Source organism: Pecten maximus, chromosome 1, assembly GCF_902652985.1.
Source record: "Pecten maximus chromosome 1, xPecMax1.1, whole genome shotgun sequence".
Lineage (NCBI taxonomy): Eukaryota > Metazoa > Mollusca > Bivalvia > Pectinida > Pectinidae > Pecten > Pecten maximus.
Genome location: NC_047015.1, coordinates 50755941 through 50780051, shown reverse-complemented (window position 1 = coordinate 50780051; position 24111 = coordinate 50755941). Strand labels below are relative to the sequence as shown.

Genomic DNA, 24111 nt, shown 5'->3' with positions numbered 1-24111 from the left:
TAATCCCGTAATGATTCGCTCGGCATTTACGTATGTGACATGCTACACCCATTGCAATACTGTACAACTGGACGGTTGCTGTCTTGTTGTGTACCAAAGCGCAAAATTGCATTTCGATATGCGGTCTGGTTAAGTCGTTTTCAGTGCAATTCACATGGGTCTGGTATCTTGTTCTGGTGTTGATATATATTTTCAGTGCATCGGCATTACATAATTACCCTTGAGAGGTTTAACTGTCACTGTCCGCATATGACCATTTATCTTGCAACTGGCATCCGCATTGTCGGAATATGCCCACTATATATATTTTTGCTGCATTCGACAGAAGCGGAAAACAGCTGTATTATATAATCTTAGCACGTGCGTCAATTCGACTGACCTACTCCCAAGTAAAAGACGTTGAAAAGGCGAAGATAATCAGAACATTGTTGAAACCGTTTCATTTAAAAATGCTTAATTTTGATGACTATTGCATGCTATTTTGCTCTGGACAGAAAAAAAAAAGTCATTTTTAACCCTCGCCAATATACAGCTTATATTTTAAGATACTGACCATACATTCTCTATATATCTTTCATATATTACATAGTGATCAATGAATTGATATATAATACAGATATATGAACTTACTTGTGGATAAACACTATCTCCACGTCGACATCCTCCCTATCTTTGTGCAAGAAATCTTTGAGAAAATTTGACACGGAGTCAAATGTGATATGACCACAAACTACAATATGTCTGAAATAAAAAAGGAAATCAAAACAACTTCTTGTAATATATTTTGTCTGTTAAAAGATCAAGTTAGCTGACTCCAAAATTGTATGGGTCTTTGTTTTAAAGATATCAAGCAGGGTTTATAGACTTTCAGAAAAAAATAATTCCCTATAATTTTTTTTTCTTTCTTGTTTTTGTTTTTGTTTTTAGAGGAGAATCTTTTACATAAAGTTACTACAATGCATATGCAACAGAATATATTTTTTTCTAATTACAAAACAGACAACAATTCCTATATGTGAAAATAATGCAAACTGCGTGTTATTGAAGCCAGGGATACAATAATAGACTCAAGGCTACAACGTATATATTAGTTATTGCTTTTTGGATTTTTTTCTAACATCTAAAAATAAACTTTCCTATATCCATATTTCATATCAAGATGTATTGAGTGGCAGCTCGTATGCGATATAGGCACCAGTCCAATCACATGCTTGGTTAATTTGATACACAAACACACTTCACCACTCACTTTTTGCCTCGTTCCTTTTTGTATGCTCCACCATACTTCTGTTGCTGACTGATGATTTCGGCAATTTCCGGAATGAAGCTGGCAAACATACCCTACAATGAAGGTAAACCAATCATGAACAGAAGTCAGGAAATTACCAGTTCCCAAGTAAAATGTACCGATGGGTAATGGATATTTCTACCTAATGCTTGCTCTATACAAACTCAGTAGTTAAGATCTGTTAAGAGGACAAAACTTCGATGAAAATGATTAATGCCATTGTTATGTCATAGGTAAACACCTTCATGAGCTTGTAGATATTTTGTAAATTACCATTCCTTCACGCTAAAACAATGTACTGCTTGGCTCTTTTTTTAATTTTGATAATAAATTGATTTGTAATCTTTTCTGACAAATTCTCTTTATTCAAAGCGGTAAATGTAACTTCTCAAGCGATATCAAATTTGGTTGAGAGAAATTATTTCTTTAAAATGTGTCCTTCCCTCATCTTTGCCTTATAAACATGTACATGTATACTCTACACTTTAAGAAATAAAGCATGGGTGTATATATATAGTTTACCATCGCTTATCAATAACATATATGTGCAGGGTTAATAAGCTACAAATGCAGCTTGTACATCTGTTTTTTTATTTTGAAACTGGTCAAGCGCAACCTTAGACCATTAATTTTAACTGATGACGCCCAAAATGTAATCAGATATAGAAAATGACCAAGACAATTGTGAGATTAATTCTTATCTAGTTTTAAAACATTAATGTCGAATTACATGCAGTTAAAAGGGTTGTTGAAATAATCATGCGATAGAAAGGTGCAGATTATATAATGAAAACTATTTTGTCCGGAAGCTGACCACTTACAATACTTATCATGATATACAGGACAATGAAGATCCTGCCAAGTGTTGTTGTAGCGTAGATATCTCCATATCCCACGGTGGACATCGTGACAAGTAGAAAGTACAGACATTCCCAATAGGTCAGCTTTTGTGGGTTGGAAAAATCTGGAGGATCACCGGAATTCTCAATCTGAAATTGATTAGGTTAAAAAAAATAGAGAAACCCGACATTTTAATATGACCGTAATCCAATCAAAATGATTGCATTTAATGAGGGCAAAATGAAAAAAGGACGTGTTGTGACCCTTGTACAAGTACAATGAAATTAGGAACATGTGTTTCGGGATGGTGAGCGTCTTTTGCATCGACGACATCCGTAATGCAAATATTCAACTTGTTTAGAAATATTTATTTCATTAAATGAAATGAATAAATTGATGATGAAAAAATAAAAATAGCAAATCATCTTATTTTAAGAGTAAGAATGATCTGATCTACATTTGGGGACATTGTGTTAATTCCCTTCATAAGGCAATTGATCCCCATACACAGCGCGTGTTGTATCACTAGCCCTCCACCTCTGGGTTGCGAGTTCGAAACCAACGTGGGGCAGTTGCCTGGTACTGACCGTAGGCCAGTGGTTTTTCTCGGGGTACTCCTGATTTCCTCCACCTACAAAACCAGGCTAGTCCTTAAATGCCCCTGGCTGTTTATAGGACGTTAAACAAAATAAATCAAATAAACCAAAATTGTACCTACCAGATGTAGAAATCCAGCGGATGCCAGCCAAACGCTGATGAAGAAGGCAACAAGTTGTGACAAACGTATCCTGGTACTAGTGGTCAAGATATTTAGGTAGGTAAGGATATCAGGTATGGACATCAGTCGTAATGCTCTCAGAAATCTTAAACCTGTTAAAAATAAAACAAGACAATATTCAGTGAGGTATAGTCCCCAATTATATATAATTATTATATTTTTTCTGTGATGTAGATCAAAGGTCATGTCAAATTGTAGGTCAGAGTAACCTACTTTTGGTATGTGACAGACCGTTTCACCTATGTCAACCCACACCATAAGGGATGTTCCAGTAGCAAGTATTGTAGGTGATACGACGGTATGACAGGGAGACGGAAGGGTGGACAGAGAGACACAACAAATAATTGGTGTGCCCCTTGTTCGAGTGGAGATGTAATGAAATAAAGATAAGAAAAACAAAAAGTTGGGGTTAGCTTTGCTAAAAAAAGGAATGTTTCATTAACACATGAAAGATATTTATAAGGAGCCATAAGTCAATAAAAATGAAAAAAAAGATACATCATGTTCAAGCCTGGTCTGCGTTAAGTCGTTTAATGGAGTTATGAGGGAAAGCAAGAATAAAGGGAAATAACGTATAGATGGAAATATAATTGTGGAGGAATATGGCGAGGGGGAGGGGCAATACGCCAGTAGGATAGCTGCTTGATTGAAACGTAAGGAAATTTAATGGAAAAGAAAGGAATGAAATAAACTGACCTAGCAAATTATAAATTAAAAAGGAATTTCAATAAACAAAAACAAGGGAGGGGAATCCCATATCAGGTTTTATAGTAGAGAATACAGGTTATGGCATGCAGTGAACATATATATGTATATCGTATAATAAAAGATCATCAGGGCTATAATTACACAATGTCCTTTGTTTGGTTCATATACATCTGACATTAAAACGACATAATTATATACATTTACAATTATTGTTATTTATCATTTATGATTGTATATGTCAACAATTATGTAAATATCTTTTATACGGCGTGATAAATTAGTCTTTGTGATATCAAATTACTCCTTTACAAAACAACGCCGAGGTGTTTAGCGTAATATTCTAAGTTTCCATCAAAAATGATGTCCGTTATATGTTTTCTATTTTCAATTATTTCAGTTTCCACGAACGCATTTTTTTCAGTTACATTCTCTATTTCTTTAGGATCGCAGTTCCAATCGGATCCCCTTTCCCCTTGTACAACACATCCCATAATTATGCTCTGCATCTCCCGTCTTCTTTCCCATCACTTAATTAATTAACTAATCATTAATTTCGGAATTGGAATCTCTCTTTCATCAGTGTGAACTCCCCTCTCCGGATCTCCTTATCCCTGTACAAGGTCGCCGTATCACTTACAATTCTATTCCATATACTAGGAAATGTTACGATGAATGTCCTGTGCGAGTCTTATGTTAGACTCACTCCGATATCAGCCAAGGCTGTCTTAACAATCAGTGCTATTTCGACAATTACTCATCTCCGGCAGCGACCCTCTCCTTCAAAATCGCTTTCATTAAGCCACATTCATTCTCTGCATTCCCTACCTACATATGTACTACACTTCATCTGATTTTTTCGGCATAGCCGTATAATATTCTTTTGGTCCCGGATATGACGCGACAGGTGGCGTTACAGGTCAAGATGAAGTTTGTGATTGGTCAATGCAGTTAAAAGCGAAACAATGTTAAGAGTGAATGCAAGCTGAATAAGTGGATGTATCTTTTCAAATGACACATTGATGAAATTATATTCCTGATCCAAATGCAGTCTTATCACCACCAAAAATGATTCAAACTGATATAATTGTGTTGTCCGTACTGAAACGCATTATTTCAACAGCAGTTTTACATTATAACCACCAGCATTAAAACTATGCCGTTTATCTTTTTTAAAGATATTTCTTGTTATGCACTAAACTAACTTTTCTCTTTCATTTCCCTCCCTTCTCTGAAAATATGTGTCCGTTTCTTCCTTTTCTCCACTTCTCTTGGCTCCATTCTAGGTCTATGGATTTTTTTTCCCTTTTGACGTACACTGTAAATCTCCTGTTTTAAACCTTTTCTACTTCTCATTTATTTTCTTGTATATTCTAACTATTATCGTATGTGTTGTATCTTTATGATATCATAGTTCTTTTTCTAACATATATCTTAAAAATATAACATCTCCCATATGATCTCATCCATTCACTTTTCCTCCATCCATATTTCTTTAACCCTATCATAACATCCAGCAGACAGAACTCGCACGTAAAGCGATTAAAAAAATATGGCGCTTGGCATTCCAACAGTAACGGTTGTAGTACCTGAATCAGGTCCACACGGCTACAATGTTACTAGGAATGTAGCTTAATGGTGGTTTTATGGCAGACGACATGACTATAGAATGCTTGTCTCATAATGTATTCCTGTCAGATGCCAACCTATGCAAAAATGCATGATCAGTTTGCTTCCATCAAAATAAAACACATGTAAAATACAGAGGATAAAAAGAATAAATTTGTTGATCTCCATCCCGAGGGAGCATTAATACGGAATGAAATCGTCAGTGGTCCGTGAAGATAATAAGTTGGGTATGCACATTTATTATTAAATGTCAGGTAGAAAATGGACTGTTTACGGCAGTTGAAGCAGGATTCTATACTAAAACTGTGACAGTGTTTTATAGCTATGTTAAGGAATACCTGCTCGCTTTCATTAATGGTACAAATAAAATAAAACAAAAAAACATGGACAAGATACGTGCTACTCTGTCACAGTATTTGTTAGTAATGGTTATAGATAAATATCAATTAATATTTCTGACAGGCATAGAAACAACAGAAATTTTGTCAATAACGTTTTGCTTTTTTTTTTTTATAATTGTAAGAATAAAAAAAGATTATTTGTCACTCTTTACATACACTGACGGTTTATAAACCAGTTACAAGGCGGTAGAACCGTAGCTTAATGAACAATAGAAGTGGCCGACACAGGATTTCAGAAAATGTACAATTTTTTTTTTTTTAAATAAAAATTGAACACGTGATGACACATTCTCGGACACTTTTCATGTTGGGCGAATTATATAGGCAAGTTTATTGTCCGGCTCCCTTCAATCCGTGGATTTGTCTCAATATCGGCAAAATCCAAATATATGGTTCGACGCTAACGAGAGTAGAATATATATATCATTAGCATAATTACTAATCTATGAGTTATCTAAATATATTATACATAATATACACGAAACTGTGCTTGCTGATTCATGTATAAAATGACTTACAGAACCAATTATTACTTAACAGTGACACACGAGTTCACATAAACACGCCAGGAACTGTTTCGGTAAGCAGCGTATACCGAAGATCAATAATGATGTTTATTTAGGCTAAAGGTCAATAATAATGTTTACCTTTAGATCAAAGGTCTAGAGTGATATTTAAAATGGCCAGTTATGTCGTTGGAATGCGATACTGTATATTTGTTTAACATAGTGAAGCTGATGTTTCGCCGATGTCCCATTCGGAACTATTTTTCCGAGTATTAGATTTCGCGCAACACCGCCTTATAAACATGATGCAGTAAACAGTTAAAGACATATACGTATTCACTGGTGTTTATTTTCACATGCTATGTTTTAATGACCGCAAATATAGCAAAATTAAATCCCCCCGTGAATACAAGTATTAACAACTAAACAATATGTTTAGTAGAGACACATATGCACCAATTATAGACTATTGGTGAGGTCAATATGGAGTTATATCAACCTGGTAGAAACAAATATTAACCGGGCTAATGTTTATGTTCAATATGAAAGTTGTTTGCAAAAGGAAGGAATAACATTATGTTCAGCTTGATAACAGGAAAGTTACATTTGGACAGTGTGACGTAACAATGATTATTATGTCGTAAACGCAATATTGACTAATATGAAAAAGTCATGTACCATATCTCAAACTATTGACCTAAAAGTGACCATGTTTTAGCCAAAAAGAAAAATCGGTTCATATCTAATATCGTCTGATATTTCATTTCATATTCAAAAAGAGGTACAACATCTCCCCTACTTAATTTTAATTTGTGTATACGTCCATTTAGCAGTTTTTCCCTTGCATACATTTAGAGACACGGTGGTCTAGCGGTAGAACGATGGGCTATGCTATAGAAGGTTCGCTAGTTCAAGTCCCGGCGCGGGAACAAAATTGTATCTTTGAACTTCGTTGAGTTCAAGTCGACTCAGATGTAACTACGTACGTGATAGGGCAGTGAGCGACACGTGTATGTCGTGTGCAAGCTGTTAGTGCCGAAATGGCAGCTCCGGCTAGCTGTGCTGCTCACCACTGAGTTAAGAAAGCCATTGGCTGGTTGCTAAACGCCAAATAACCGGGAATAATACTTTTTGAACTGTTTGAGGCTGTCTTGCTGCGGTATTTAGATCTTCAAATCGATTTATTGTTAATATTTGACTCCTTTCTGGCTCTTAGTATTGTGAAAACCGATTGACTAGTAGCTCCTGGTACAGCCAATTTGATTAATACATTATATGAATGTCTTTTAGACGATATGCACTGATATACCTCTAGTTTTGTGTAGAAGAGTTTAGGATATGCCTAGTTGACAATATCTTCTGATATCATATGCAAGCATCAAGCATCGATGAATCAATACACATGTACCATTCCCCCACATTGTCCTCATATTGGGTATTGGATATCTGGACACAGTGATCAATTACAAATGGTGAAAGAGCTATATGGATCTAATAGTTTTCTATTGAAGCCAGACAAGGTCAGACAATGTTAAACGTGTTACTGGATACCGATGGAGAACCAACACACTGACACAAAGTCAATTTTCGTCTATTACCAGTAGATATACCGTATTTATAATAACAAACCCCCTCTTCATCACCTCTCTTTTGTTGGATTGCACGCACGCCGTATTCAGAAGCAACATATCATTATTAAATGTTAAAAGGAAACCGTAATTCTAATCAGAAATCCATGAAACGGGGACAAGTAAAAAACAAAAATATGGATATGCTTGAACACTTTTGAAAAAGTACAAGGATAATAAGACCAGGTGTTTCGGAAGAGTAAGCCAGAATGTAAAATAAGTGAATAGATGGGAGTTGAGGAGGAAACATGTGTGAGAGCTAGGGAGCAGGGTAAGTGAGAGGTAAGAGGAAGAAACTAGACGGGAAATGAAGTGTAAAGAGAAGGTGGGTGTTCGAAGAGGAGATACGTTAAGATCAGGAAAGGGAAAAGTAGGTTTGAATGAGACAGGAGCATTATGGGTTAGATGAATGAGAGTTGGTGGGAGTTAGAGGGAGGAGGTGGGAGGTGGGAGGAAGGAAAGGATAGGAGTGACTAGGAGGGAAGAGAGTAGGACTAAGTTGGAGAGGGAGAGTACGATTGAATATGAGGACATGGTAGTTGTGAATGAGAGGAACATAGGTAGGACAATGTTGAAGAGGGAAAGCTGATGGGAATATGAATAAGAAAGATGGGGATGTGAGGGAATAACGTTTTCAGGAATGTAAGGGATTAAACAGTGTTGGAAGGGATTAGGTTGAAGTTGGTAGGTTGATGGTATCAATGGCGGTGTTAGGGATTAGAGTAAATGGGATACAGATCAACAGACTAATACACAGGGGTCCACTTAATGCTGACCATCATCACTACGGGGATATAGAATAACTGGTATAATTACTGAATCATGCCAGAGTCATAACTGTGTATAGTACATACATATATCACTCCGATTGGATGTGAACATGACATCAGGTACACAATTCTACAATAAAACGTGAAATATTAACCCCCGTCTCTAACCAATTAACCTGTCTGACAGACAATCACTTTCACCTCATAATTGTTTTTGTTCTACTGTATGTTATCAACAAGGAACGTTGTATAGTTTCTTCCTTAACGATATCCGGATCTAATCAATGGAAACGTTTCTATTACCACAAATACCTTGGTCATCTATTGATTTGTTATGGTAGAGTCCTACCCTTATCAGGAAACTGGAACTATTCCAATGTACTGGAAACAGGTACTGTTAACCAGTGTTGAAAGATTATACAGTGGAGTCTGTCTAATCCGGACTCTGCCAAATAGTTCAACTCTGTCTAATCAGGATACTGTCTACTATGTAATTCGCTCTTATTTCAAGATCACGTTCCTTGTCTACATTATAAGATAGCGCCTGTGTTAACCGGCTTCGGCTTCGTTTTACTGAAATAGTTCGATACGTTTTCAAACAAATATCGCTAATTAAATATGTTGTCGACAATATAACAATGTGATAACGAAGACATTTCATAACTGTATTGAATTCAACATTTTACAAATCTTATGTTTATATATTTTGCATTTTGGAGAGTTTATATATAAACAAAATAAAATTCGGTTTCAAGATATATGTGTTTTTATTATTACATACAGAACAACAATTTTACATGTGATGATACGAAATCAGACTCTCTAGAATCTGGAGCTCTCTCCAAACCGGCCAAATTATGTATTCCCACTGGAGTCTTAGACAGAGTCGATTATACAAGGTTTAATTTATATCAAATATCAACTTCGTCCTTATTCTTGCCGTAGAACTCTTCATGTGTTGTCTTTTCGTCATCATGCTGTGGAAATTTTGGCAGTGAAATGTTGTCGTTGTATTTATATTGTTGATTGGTTTATTATAGCAAACGAATGAAGAATGGATTACAGAAACAAAAACAAAAACAAACAAAATATATGGTACGGTCTAGCTTCATTTGATAAAACGTTTTATTCAACCACAATTTCTCCTTGATAGCCATGTATTGACCTTAGTGATAGCAGTACATGACACAATCCATCAGTAACAGAATACATCCGCGTGCTTTTCTTCTTGTCATAACCAGACATGACAGTAATTAACATCAGAAACAGATGAATTACTAAGATAGGCTACATGTATGCCTGATGTCTAATCCTTATGACTTTCCATCCATGTCAATAAAATTTGTTGAAATTGAAATTGAAGCAGATGAATTCATATATATCAAAATTAACTCTGCTATCAGTCGCATTGAAACGACATGTCCATAACGCCATATATTGAACAGAAGCATGGGTTTGGTTACAGCATTGTCGCTATAGATACATTTTTGATATAGTCTTGCACGAGGAATAAATTTGGTTGATCAAAAAGTTATCTCTACTAATGCCTTCTAACAGGAACTGTATCCCATTAGAAGTGGTCTCTGAAGAAAGGTAACATTGTAGTGGTCTTATAGGCCAAGTAGTCAGATTTGACTTAGCTTGTCTTACAAAAATAACAGTCACATCTAAAGGGGTCTCTATAAAAAGGTACCTTTGATATGGTCATATAAGACAGGCAGTCGTATTAGCAGCGGTCTCTGTAGAAAGGTTTGACTTAGTAAGTCATACAATACAGGTGTCATCAGGGATTGAAACACGACCTGTCTGATCTACCTAGAGGGGTTAAGTCTCTCAATAGAAAAGTCGATCAACAAAGATTCTACTCTAACAATCGTATAGGAGAGGGTCTTCCTCACAAAACTAAGAGGTTTTAAGCTGACAATGCTGATGGTAATTGTAACCTTGTATACCAAAAGAACACCGCGTCTACCAGGGACAAGGAAATCAATAGAGCTGTCCCCTGCGACCAACACACTAATATTGGCCATTTGCACACTCAGGCAGGTAGCTTACTTATTTGCCATCGGAGGTCAGCCAGTAGGTCATTAGATACTGCAAACAACAAACTAAAAATCTCCAGGGAAAGTCTAGGGCAAGCGGAATACTCAATAACCATTTAGTCTCCTTCAAATCATCTCTGAACGAGACAATAGCTACTCATTAGTTGACCCGCAGGCAAAGCAATCACAGTGAAGATTTGTTTATTTTATGGTTCTTGAAAACCTGCTGTAACAATTGTTTAAATCTGATTCGAAGAAAGAAGTGAATTGATTGTACTGATATTTACATAAGGGGAAGCGCTTCAAGTTAATAGGGCAGGATTTCAACACTGTTTACTTAGTTCAGATTACGTAAGCCGTTGTCGTACTAGTGAAGTGTTTCCCTCCGACGTTGTACATAGCTGCCAATTTGTTATCTAATATCATCAGCAAGATTGTTTCTATTGGGGTCGATAATCCATGGACAATAAGTAACCTTTGTCAGTGATGTTAGTATATGGACGGTCAGATATTCTCATATGCAATGTAGACTAATACGCTCCCAGAGCTATATTTAAAGATATCGAGATAATTATAGAGTAGAAAAATGGTCAGTCTGACAAATATATGAGGGTAACAAACCAAAGCTAAGATATTTTTGACGGATTTTGAGATCCCCTGAAAGAAATCATATCACGTACTTAAACCTTGATCCTAATCGAAATACAAATCAAACGAAATTTTCTTTGTCCGTAATTCCATAACCTCCCAAAACAAAGGTTGGATTAAGATGATATTTTTTTCTTCCTCTAAAAACTGCACAGTTCTTCACCATATTTTCTTGTGCCTTAACCCGGATTTGACCTAGATTTGTATGGCGGGATGTTGTCGATGAAAAGAAGACGCTGGTTTTCTTTTCCTAGTACTGTCCTATGGGTCTCCATGCCAATCTTTATTTTTGTTCATACTTTGCATTCGTTTTATCGATTTTGAGTTGGAAAGAAGGTTTCGTTATTATGTCGGTATTCTTTATCAAAACGTGGTATTCTTGAAATGCCAGTACAAAGCCTCTTTTATTGACCAATTACGATTCCGTAACATCGAGAGGTGCCTATATGTCTTCAAAGCTCATTTACGTGTTGGAAAAACATTTTACCAGAGGATTTTTTATAACATACAAGGTGACAGTTGAACAATTCCCAAACTAACAAATTGGTAATGAAACCATTTAAAAATCACCAACCATAAAGTTTAGAGATGCTCCAGCATTTCTTTTCTCTTTTTATCGCAAAGTTATCGTTGCCAAAGAGAGCATCCAGTCATTGGGAACTTCAGGCAATAGTCCTGGTCCATAGCATACAAAAAGTAATGAAGAAAACTTGATGGAGGACGAAGAGTGTTTTACATTTTATATCTCAGTCGTGGCTTTCATTTTCAGAGGAGAGGCGTGATGATTTTAAAGTTTTGATGTTATCATTGATAATAGTACTTCATTTAATGTATATAAAAACACATCGCGAGATTCTTTCATGGCATGGATGACACATACTTTAAATTGATGCATTTGGTCAAAGTTTGAAGCCATTACCAAATTACTTGAAGTTGGTATGGCATAAAGAGTATTATTAAATATGATTCAGAACAATTTGTTTCAAAAGTTTATTTGATACAGTGATTGGATAATGGCTTAGCAAATAGCCTACTTAAGTTTTTTGTTGTATTTTTTTTTTACAAAACACTATACATATTCACCAGCAATATTCAAAATCAGCATGTCATCTTTCACAAAATGAAAAAAAAGCGTCATGTTTTAAACATGTGGACCAAAGCGTGCATCGAGGTGCATACAGTGAGTAAAACAATGGCCATCTCAATAAAAGGGCGCTTTTAACCGGAAATACATTATGATGAGATCTGCTAACGGTTAAGGAGGACACCAGTTTGGTACAGTTTGTTTCAAGTTGATATTTGTGAAAGCTAAAATGATCAAATTGTTAAAGCAAGTCAGTTTTGCATGTGTCTATAACGCAAATAAATCCTGTTGTCCCAAAACTTATGGCTTTCCCCTCACTGTTTTCATATTTGAACGTGGATGGCAGCCATTAAATTTCATTATAAAACAAAGTCTCTTACGATGATTGACTTTATATAATTAATTTATTTCGAAGGAATTGTCGCCTAGTTGCATTTGCATGATACCAAATTGAATGAAATTCCATAATTGTAACAAAAATAAATAAAAAAAGAAAATAAATAATAATTGTAAACAAACCAATGAATTGTTGAACTGCCTCTGACTTGAACAGTTTATAAACTGCTTGGAACAATAAAATATTATTATGCAAATTCCAATTCTGCATACAATTTCTACAAATACAACAGCTTCATTGTAGTAGACTTCAAGTAGTTTAATTTGCATGATTCTGTTCTCGGTAGCATTGTACATTAACGTAAGTCAATACTGGCATGTTTCACCTTTGTTAGCTATGCTTTATCATATAATCCCCTGGGAGAGGAATTGATCTTTGAGTGCCATGTCGAACATCTAATTCCAAACTATTATCATCGTCTGTTTGCATCCATGGAGAATAGGAAAACATGGTATAAACACTACTGGTACATGTACATTGGCGCTACACAAGTTATAAAATGTATAACATTTCAATTAATTATAAGGTTTTCAAACACAAAGTGCAATAAAAAGAGTTAAGCATCACTTGCTGTGATATTCTATTAGATCTTTATATAAATAGCTGCGTATTTCATATTGCTAGCGTCAAAGAATGACTGGCACCATCGGCTGACGATTTTTTTTAGAAACCCAGCGACAGAAATACGCTGACATTGTTGACACACAGTCAACAATGTCAGCGTACTTCTGCCGTTGGGTTTCTTGAACTACGATTTAAAGAAAAACATGTTTTATTCATCACACCATTTCCATTCCGCTGTTTTTCTACATACCATCAATATAAACTACTACTCTTTCAACTTAATTACCTCTGTTTTCGGATGATATGGTCGCCATTTCGCTTAAATATCAATTTATAGCCATCGCTTTTGACATGATGAAGCCATTTATGTGCGGTAAAAAGAACTGTATAATGATATATGTGAGGCAAAAATGAAATGAAACAGCTCTAATTGTGTGACAAAAAGAACTTTTTATCTTGAATCTTTTCTAGAACAGTGTTCGTTGTTTGATTATTTTAAGATCTAGAACAGTGTTCGTTGTTTGATTATTTTAAGATAGGACAGGGTTTTCAAAAGCAACATTTCCTGTGAACAAGCAAATGGAAATGAACAATGAAAAGTAATAAAAAAACGAATGTGTAAATATTTTAAGATAGGATAGGGTTTTCAAACGCAACATTTCCTGTGAACTAGCAAATGGAAATGAACAATGAAAAGTAATAAAAACAACGAATGTGTTTATCAGACTTATCATGTTACGGATCTGTTTGATTATATCTCAAACGATGAGTACCGTCGAAAAAGAGCTTTTTTCATTTTCTCATAATGAGATCTGCAGCCGTTACAATGGTGACCAGCCAATCCAATTTCAGACAGAATTGTTTGGTTTGGTTAAGCATTGTTTAACGTCCTATCAATAGCCCTGGCCATGGCCTCCAGTGTGTGCAATATGCATGCTTTTGATTAGTGTGTGTTTTGGGAAGCACCGGGTTTTTCGTAATTGTCTCCTGTTTGTGTTAGCGCGGAATTAACTTTTCAGTGTTACCTCACTGAATTATATACTGACGAAAACACCCAAAAGTTCACCCGACCTAGTCACAGTATACTTTTAAACGGCAAAGGAAGACATAAAGGCTTAATGAAATGCAGAAATCGGCATCTGGGAATGATAGACTGAGTAAAAGGGCCGTACGTACAAATGAAAACACCAATATGAATGAAGTAACAGTGAATTTCGATAAGCATACTTATATAAATACTCATCGAAAAAATATGATAATTATAAAGCTTCTCCACACACCTTTTTGTGTATCTAGAACGCAGTGGATGCTGTGCTCATAAGGGTTAGAACTAGAAGATTTGAATGGCTGGAATGTGATATTTTTGACGGTAAAAGAAACGAAGGAATATTCTAAAACATTGAGCTTGTGCATCAAGTTGATACAATCTTTTGAATTATATACACTTGTAAAACTGACGTTACTAGGCTACGAGTAACAGTATTTTACTCAATATTCATTATACCCCAAAACAATACCAACGCGAGGGAAAAGAAAGACAAAACCCGCTGTGGGGCGAGAGAAGCTAATGTTACACTCTAGAATCTAAACACTTCCTGCCTTAAAGTGGTAGACGATCGATAGACTTGCATTAAACATCTATTCAAATGGCAGAGCCAACTTTCTAGGAGCTGTCCTTGGCGCCACTAACAACTCAACCAAAACTGTTTCATCGACATTTCATCGACTGAACTATACACACCGGACAGGTATTGCAAATTTTAAAAAGCACTCTGCAATCAAGCTGAGATACATTAGGAGACCTAATAGGAATAATTTGAATATCGATAATTTCCATTTGCCAATTAACGTTGGCCTACTTTCATTACCATAGCCAGGGCTACGCTTTCTTGATTTTACCTAGATTTTTTTAAATTGTTTAAAGATTTTTGAAAGACGCTCACCATTCCCGAAATTATGTCACGGGTTTATCTATTAATGACCTTCACATAACACTTTGCTTTGTTCAAAATTATGGTGACATAATTTCGTAGTTAAGAGGAATGGATATTTTGTTTACCCGTCGCAATCATGTTGTTTTGTTTTCAATATACGTTATATAACCCAATGATATATCAATGTAATATATATTTGCGTAATTATCAGGGTATCAATTATGAAATGAATATGAAATCCAGTTTCATGTTCGCCATTGGTGTTCAATATCTACAGGCCATCCCTTAGCACGTTAGTTCACATGAAATATACATCCCGACAGTTGATTGAAGTTCACCTAGAGTTCAACATTGCCCTAACAAATTGTTTTTAAGATACATACATTGATAAAAACAGAGCAAATATGAGCCCAATGTAGTTTTAAAAAGACCTCTGAAAACAAGCTCCGATGTTCCGATAGGGATAACGCCTTCTGCTTCGTCAACGTCATGTACATCTAGGTCAAATTCAGGTAATGTCATGTTCTCAAATTAAGAACCAGGGTTGGGACAGCAGATTCATATATGATAGGAAATTACGATGATCCAAGACATCGTCCCTAGTATACTGTAAAGACAGACAGCAGCCCTTTCAAGATCTAGCATGGCAGGTAAGTCAGTGCTCAACCTACAAAAGGTCCAAAATGACGTAATCTCGAACTTATCAAAATGACGTATTTTGTACTAAAACCAGATATGACCTAGATTTATATGGCGGGTGTGGTCTATGAAGCGAAAGACGCTTACTTTTATTCTCCTGGTACGTTTTTAGGGGCCCCAATACAAATCTATTTTTAGATTTGTCCCTCGTTTAATCGATTTTGAGGTTGAATTATGGTTTCATAATTATATCGAAATTCTTTTTTGTCTTCAGTTAATTAACAAATATAAGCCAATGACAATGGACAGTTTGAGGCGTGAAGCTACAGGTAATTTATTGGACGATTACAGGTGACGCCTAAAATGTATACTGTATTTCGGACACGCACAACAATGGATGACATCACAGCTATGTTAAAAATACAAATATGTACAACTAATTTTTTTATTGCATAAGTACAAAATGCCCTCTTTCTTTCATCAAACACTTTCACCATTACAATTGCCATATCACCATCATAGCTACCTATTGACAGAGGTAATCCATATTACTTCAACTACAGCCAAACCGCAAATTCTCTTTGTATTAATTCCTGTGTCAACACAGTAATCAATTTGACACTTCGTACCATTACAAATGCGAAAATCCATTAATTTCTTTGAGCAACAATTGTTATTCTAACAACAGATACTGAGCAGTCAATTTTAGCTAACCGGCGTCGATTATCATCAAAGATTTATGTCCCTAAGTAGAATAAACTAACTCGGTCAATATATGCCAGGGATGATTCTTACCCCGATTCTGTACCGTTCAAAAATGTTCATTTCATTTCATTCAGCAAAGGTATATCCACTTTATTTCAATGATGACTTTTATGTTTGTCTCACTAATAAGGTTCGTCTATTGTAAAACAATGATCAAATTTCTAGCTCTTTCCGATGTCAACATCTTGAAGGAGGTAGTAAGTTGAGACTCGTTGAGACTTCAGAGTATAAGGTATTTATGAGCGTACTGATTATATTATTGCAGTGACGTCAGAGCTACCTTCGATTTCCAAGATGGGTTAACTATCTAAACAAACATTGCCAATTGTTAACACGAAAATATAGCGAACGATATACACCTGACGATTGGTTCAGAAGTGGATACATATTGGGGTTGGATTGGGGTAGAAGATGGAATGGAAGGAGCAAAAGATGGAAAATATGATCGGGAAAGATTAAAAAATTGGCATTTAAAGTGAATTGAATGGGAAGACTAAACTAAATAAGGGAAGAGGTTGGGATAACTACTATTCAAAATTACTTAGTAAGAAAACAAAACTATTATTTGATAAAGTGAAGACACAACATATTTCCACCAAGCCTAAAATGAAAAGTTATATGTAATGTAATAAACAACAATAACTCACTCACACACATTCATTCATACTTTCATACTAGAATGTTATAAGGATGAGTATTTAACATAACAAACTTGCTATAATAGTTGAGTAAATGTATATAATTGTATTACTACTAAAGACAGTATTACATATAGTTTCTTATTTATACACAGAAAAACGTTTTGAGGATTTAATATATAAGTTTACATGATATAGAATAGAGATATTTAAATGATCAGGAGCATTAATGATGCCACACACTAGGCATTGAAGATTTATATAACCTAACAAGTTGTAGATGGATAGAATATGGTGCCTAGAATTGGAATACATGGGACATTGAAAGAAAAAATGCACTAAATCTTCACTAGGAGCACCACATACACAGGATGGGTTATCGAAACAATGACAAAAGGAAAACAAGAGGAAAATAACAAAATGATATGAATAAAAAAAGGATGGATAATGTCGCAAAGGGTTCTAGAGTTATTGTTCCTGAGCTATGATATGCCCTGCTAATCAAGGTAATATGAGATATTCAAGTGCAAACACACTGAACTGCCAGTGCACAGTTACGTGATAGTGTATATGGAATAACATTATTCTTTTTATCACATGTGCATTAGAGTTACCAGTACGAAAATGACCATTATTTGCAGATAGAGAAGCTATATGATAACTAAATGAAGGAAATACGAAAAGAGAAAGAAACAAATTAAAACCGGAGAGATAAGAACGGAACGAAAGGGAAATGACAGAACAAAGTAAAAACGTTTACAGACAAAGAAGCTGAAGGTAAATTGCGGAAAGACAAATGGAAAAATATAAAGGCGCGAGATAAGAGAGAACTCAAGGCCGAATCGCGTATTCTGTGATTACTTAACTCACAGTTCTGACAGAGAATGTTATACGTAGTAACACGAGTAATTGATTAATCATGAGATCAGTCCTAACAGCGTCTGTAGCTACGGTTAGTATGATCTGTATTGCTACTCAGCAGGCAGACCGCTCTAAACACTCATACCTGTCAAATGGTTCACACCACCAACACATGCTGGTGTCTCCGGAATGTGATTAACAATGGGCAGTCAGAATTCCAATCGTATACATTTGTACTCTCATGGAATTTCATACCGTAATTCCCCGATATAACGCCCTACCTCGATGCTTCGCGACTATCATTTTATAGTAAATACTATACATTTCTTTCGATATAGCGACTTCATCTTCATAATTTCAATTTCGCTGAGCAAGTTGTGACGTTATTTGGTTTTCAGCATGTTATAACTCTATATAGTCATAACGCAATTCATATGATTCATATGATTCATATCATTTTTCAAATGATTAAGTTCTACTCGATAATTAAGTTAACATTACGACAACATTACGGTACAGTGCTTCTACAATAAAAAAATCTAGGTTATGAGTGGTCTCCAAATAGATAAGCTATATTTACTTACATCAATATATAGTTTTAGTTGTTTCTTCGATAATAATGGTATCGTTAGGCAGTGCTGTGATAATAGCTGTATCAATTTCAGTCACTTAAAGTAACAGTGTTATATCAACCAAACTATGATAATGGCTACATCACTGTCAATTGCTTCAAATGACAGTGTTATATTTACCAAAATGTGATAATGGCTGTACCACTTTCATACCTTCAAACACTAATGTTATATTAACTAAATGCGATAATGGCTGTACCACTTTAAATTACTTCAAATGAGTATGTTATATCAACCAAATACTCGCATCATGAAATACCAAAACAATTATTAAGATAAAAATTTGTAACTCGAACGAAGTCTGCTAAAACCCCTTAAATACCGCTTTCGATTTGTATTTCCTACCAGTTTGAAGAGATGGATTAGAGTCTAGAGTCGTTCGTTTCTGAAATAGGAACTGACCAATCGACCTGGTATTGGTTTTCAACAATCTTTAATAGAGGCGTCCACACATATATTTTTTTAAAGAGACGCAAGTTCATCAGTCTTTTTACGTTTTGCATTTAAAGGAAAGGGAAATTCTATGTCCGAACATGTCTCCGGAGGGAAATGAGATACATATTTTTTGATATGCTGTGTTAAGCAAATAATTAGTATTACTTTTATTCCTAAAGAAAGGTATTCATCTTTGTATACATGCATCCATCGAAATGTTTACCGTTTCAGTCAATAAATGTTTTTACTCTGTGAAGATTTTCTTCTTCTTCATATATTGTTCTCGATATTCAGGTTAAATTACGGTTTTATTTTCATGTCAACATTCTTTATTTCTGTTTTTTTTTTTTTTTTTTTTCAGCTGTTCTCTGCTGCATCCAGCTATGTTTGAATATTCACAAGATGTGAGGAAGTATCTTATTCAAAATAGCAGAAATGTTCTAAAAATCGAAGAAATTGATGCATAAATCCAAGGCGAGTGAAACTTGCCTCTCCCCCCAGCGATTTGGTCCATTATTGGTCTCAGTGTTAAGGTATATGTCAAAGGACTTCATACCATGTCTGTAAGAGTATTGCATGCCACAGAAAGATATTCTAACACATATTTCATATTCTTGATGACAAAATAAATTCCAAACTCTATCTTCAAAGTATAGCTCATCTTAAAAATGTCCAGCCATAACATAAAAAATATGGAATGTATAACAAAATATATAAGGTTATATATATATCCCATCAGTTCAATACAGAAATTTTAATCCTCCTAGCAACTTTATACTAATCAAATAAAAAAAGACATTATATTGATAACTTCTTAATATCTCTAATTTGTAGAAAATAGCAAAGATGATTCTCAATATTGACTTTCGTAAAAGAAACAATAGAATAATAATTTTCTAATATCTCTTTGGCTCACATGATAATAACTGACTTATCAATCAATATCCACCCTATAATCAATAATAAGCTATTTTCAATCTAATTTCTAATAATATAAATGTATTATTATATTACAACCGATTATATACAGACTAATAACTGGATAGGTTCCCGTCATCAATCATCAACTATTTATATGTTTTGTATGAATTTGTCTTCGGTTTCAGATATAAGTCAAAGCGTTGTTATTTTTATTTTACAGTTTATACATTCCCAGTATATAATGGCGTTTTCGAAATGCAATTCTATTAATACTCTCGAATTACCTTTGCATTATTAAAACGTATCGCAATACTTATTGTACAGTGTGTATAAAATATTTTTGTGTAATATTGTAGAAAAATTACAGCATTCAATTGATTCCTTTTATGTTTTCAGATTATCATTCCAGCATTATTTTCTTAGCTCTCAATTTCTTTAGTGTTCTTACAAATACATAAACCGTATTAAAACATACAAATATTATGATTCTGGTGAACAGCAAACCTTTTATTTCCAACTGTGTTATATTTTTTTTTTATTTCTTATTGTTTTAGTTTTCAGCAATTGTACGTTTTCGTTATTAGGGCAACCAAATTAACACGATTCATTTATCAAAAATGTACGGTAAACCAATATCAGTCAACAGTAAATCATGTTCATCATGCAATCATACAATAGCGCAAGTCCTCTGGGATGCCGAGAGCACGTTGTCATACATCTACTTGTGTGTTTTGTTGTCATGCATGAGTTTTCCCCATTTGTATAGGGACACAATATTAATCAAATCCTTATCAAAGACATACTGACAGATATATACAAAATAAAGAATCCATCGCTATGCGTCAAGGAAAACAATGACTGTCCATTGTTATCATCGCTTCGTCTATATATCGACCATATTTAACTACCTTTATATCATAATGCCAGAGATGGCCCAGACCTTTTTTGAAACCATCCGGGAGTGAATCTGATACATTTTTGTTTCCATATGCGTTTGTATTCAATATCCATGTATATGGATCTTGCTATGACATTGATTGAAACTGACCCGGTTATTAGTCGCCATGGAAACATAACAGGAAACTATTGTATCATAATCGCCAAAACGTAAAGCGAAATTGAATGATGAAAGCGATTGGAGTTGTCGAATAATATTGACATAAATAATGTAGGTAAAAATTTGCTGAACTGAGGATAAATACAATATGTGACGTATTATGTTTCTGTTGATCTGTAAAGCCATTATACAAAAACCCTTGATACAATATACACGAGTGTATCTATACATTGGTTTATGAATAAAATCAATACATCAACCATTCCAAAATTTGTTCCTGTCAACGAAACTGTCATAGCCGGTATGTCACTATTACATTCGAACGACAATAAAAGCAATCACTTGAACATCTACAATAAATACTGCTCTTTCGAGTACTTACATATTGACATGTGTTCAAAGAGCTTCAAACAAAATGATACTACTTAAAATCATTGTGTTAAGGCTTTGATACAATATAGATTTTAGAATTCATCTCTGAGATTATCAACTTTGTTCCTATTTATTTTGTACTTGAAAAATTCTTTAGAACATAGATCATGAAATATATTGACTTCCTGTCCTCTTTTATCCTATAACAAAGCTGATTTGAATTTGACCAGCAAAAACAATAGCTCTTTGGCAACAGACATTATTTAGGGTAATCATCGTTTTAGTGTCCGTACACAAATGCTATGGACTTTTCATGTTGGTGCACTGACAACAAAATGGAAGTTAAATAGCAACTACAAAACACAATCAGCAGAATGAAAGTTAAATAGCAACTTCAAAACACAATCATATAATGGTTAATGACAAGGGACGTGAAACCAAGTCGATCCTACATTGGCGTATAAGAGATATCTTATTACTCAGAAGCCTTCAAGTTCTAACAGACAGGAAAGAGAACAGTGATTTTATTTTAAATACACAGCCATTCTGTTTCTTAACAACATGGCAACCTTACACAAAAAAACAACTTTTGATTCACTTATTAGTCTTGAAATCAGTCTTGAAAAAAAGCAGGAAAAGCATACCATCTACGCAACCATATATAACATTTACACCCTATAACAACATAACTGTTGCTTTAAAGTAATTTCAGTCCTAAACATCCAACCAAACCATATGTGAATACAGATGCTGTGTTCACAATTCAAGCCCCTATTTGCCGTTTGACGAAGTGAGCTGAATATTGTTTCATTTTCATTTATTCTGCAAAATCGAAAACAATAACTCAAAATAAAGCATGAATGACTCGTCAAACTACCCGTTTATTTCAGCAACTCGGGCCACGGTTCCCACAGCAAGTAGTCAATTCATTAACATTGAAATTATTGTTCACTAAGTACAAACACATAAACATCTGAAATAATCACTATTAGAACATCAAACAGCTATATCAAATGTATGCATTCATTTTCTGATACACAACATTCTTGAAATTAAAAAAAATCATAATTACCTCATAAATAAACAATTAGTGTCGTCCTGGTATCCAAGTAAACCAACCAAGACTATATATGGCATTATAAATAACAACAGGTTAACAATATACGCGACTGAAACTGTAAAAACAAAACAAGGACAACTACCTACCAGTAACAAACATAACGGAATATTACATGAGTATAACGTTTTGAATTGTTGAGCTGAATTGATGTATTGATGTATTGAATTGATGTATTGATTTCATATCCACAAATAAGCTGTGAAAAAACAACTGGTACGAACAGTATTCATACTTAATGCATCTGTGTATCTAAGCAACCGTCTCGCACTGGCGTCTCCTACTGCATAACATTTTAACCAAACGTAAAGTAGCATTTCATCATTTTTTAAGATGCTGTATGAGCTCCTTACTGTAAAAGTGGCTATCTTACCGGGGTTTAAATTTCGCGATTTCAATAGGTAATTTCCGTATCATAAATTGTGGGGGATTTTTTGCGGCCGGATGATCTTCGCGTAAGTGACATAGATTCCCCTCACGTAAATTTCCATGATACCAGTAAACGCTTTTTGCACAATACGAAGATATGTTGAACTGTTTCAATCCATTACCGTTTCCTTGAACAAGATGAATGAGGATAAAACGAAAAGTTAAGTAAAATGACCAATGTCTTAACGTTGGGTGGGAATCTTTAGGGTCGATCAAAATACTTACAGGCCATCACGTCAAGTGAAAATATCTAAAGTTCTTCTAAATGCCTACATATTATAAACAGTGCTAATGTTTTCAAGTTTTTTTGTAATAATCGACGTTAAATAAAGCTTACCTAATATGAACTATTTAGTGCATGTCATTAAACAATGTTTATATAGGGTAAGTTCACAATATCACCGTCATAAATGGCTGTGCAATCTCACTACTCATTTTAGATAAAATATTTTAGTAATAAATAGTATTGGACCAGAAGCTTATTCGTCCTTGTAGGGGCCGAAAGTGTGAAGTTTTCAAATTGCAATCCCTTTATTGTGCTACATTGTATTATTTTTTATGAATGTAATGGTGTGAAATCTTATAGAAAGGAGATTAAAGTGTCAAAAGTAGAGAAATATATACCCCTTAATCCACATTTCTCTTAAAGTCTACTGCCGATGGCATTTAAGTACAAACAAACACTCTGTAACACTGACAATGCAGGGAACTTTAGATATATACATATAACCACAGCCAGTTTATCGATCCATACAATTACTTCTTGTTAATCGATTAAGGATGTAGCATGAGCCACAGAATCTGAATGCCGACTAGAATATCTGTCAAATCCGGCAAATCAGCAATCCCCAAAAGAGCAAGACTGTGTACAAAACGCGTTGGACTTAACTTTCTGTTTCTAAGTGTCTATACAATTAGACCCATCTGCTTCGTCTAAAAGGGCCATATTGAATTGACTTTCTTTTAGTAGTGTCTATAGAATCAGGTGAATCTGCCATTCCCAGATGACCAAGATTTAGCGGACTTTATGT

The 24111-nt window shown here is 34.7% G+C and overlaps 1 protein-coding gene across 1 annotated transcript in view; it reads right to left on the bottom strand.

The window, feature by feature from the left end:
• Positions 1–24111, bottom strand: part of LOC117337232 (calcium-activated potassium channel subunit alpha-1-like) — a 101357-nt gene that overhangs the window by 37802 nt on the left and 39444 nt on the right. Inside the window, exons 5-8 of the mRNA XM_033898109.1 lie at positions 2847–2998; positions 2110–2277; positions 1250–1341; positions 629–741 (exon numbers count right to left, since the gene is read on the bottom strand). Coding sequence (XP_033754000.1) covers positions 629–741; positions 1250–1341; positions 2110–2277; positions 2847–2998 — 525 coding nt within the window. The remainder of the gene's footprint in view (positions 1–628; positions 742–1249; positions 1342–2109; positions 2278–2846; positions 2999–24111) is intronic.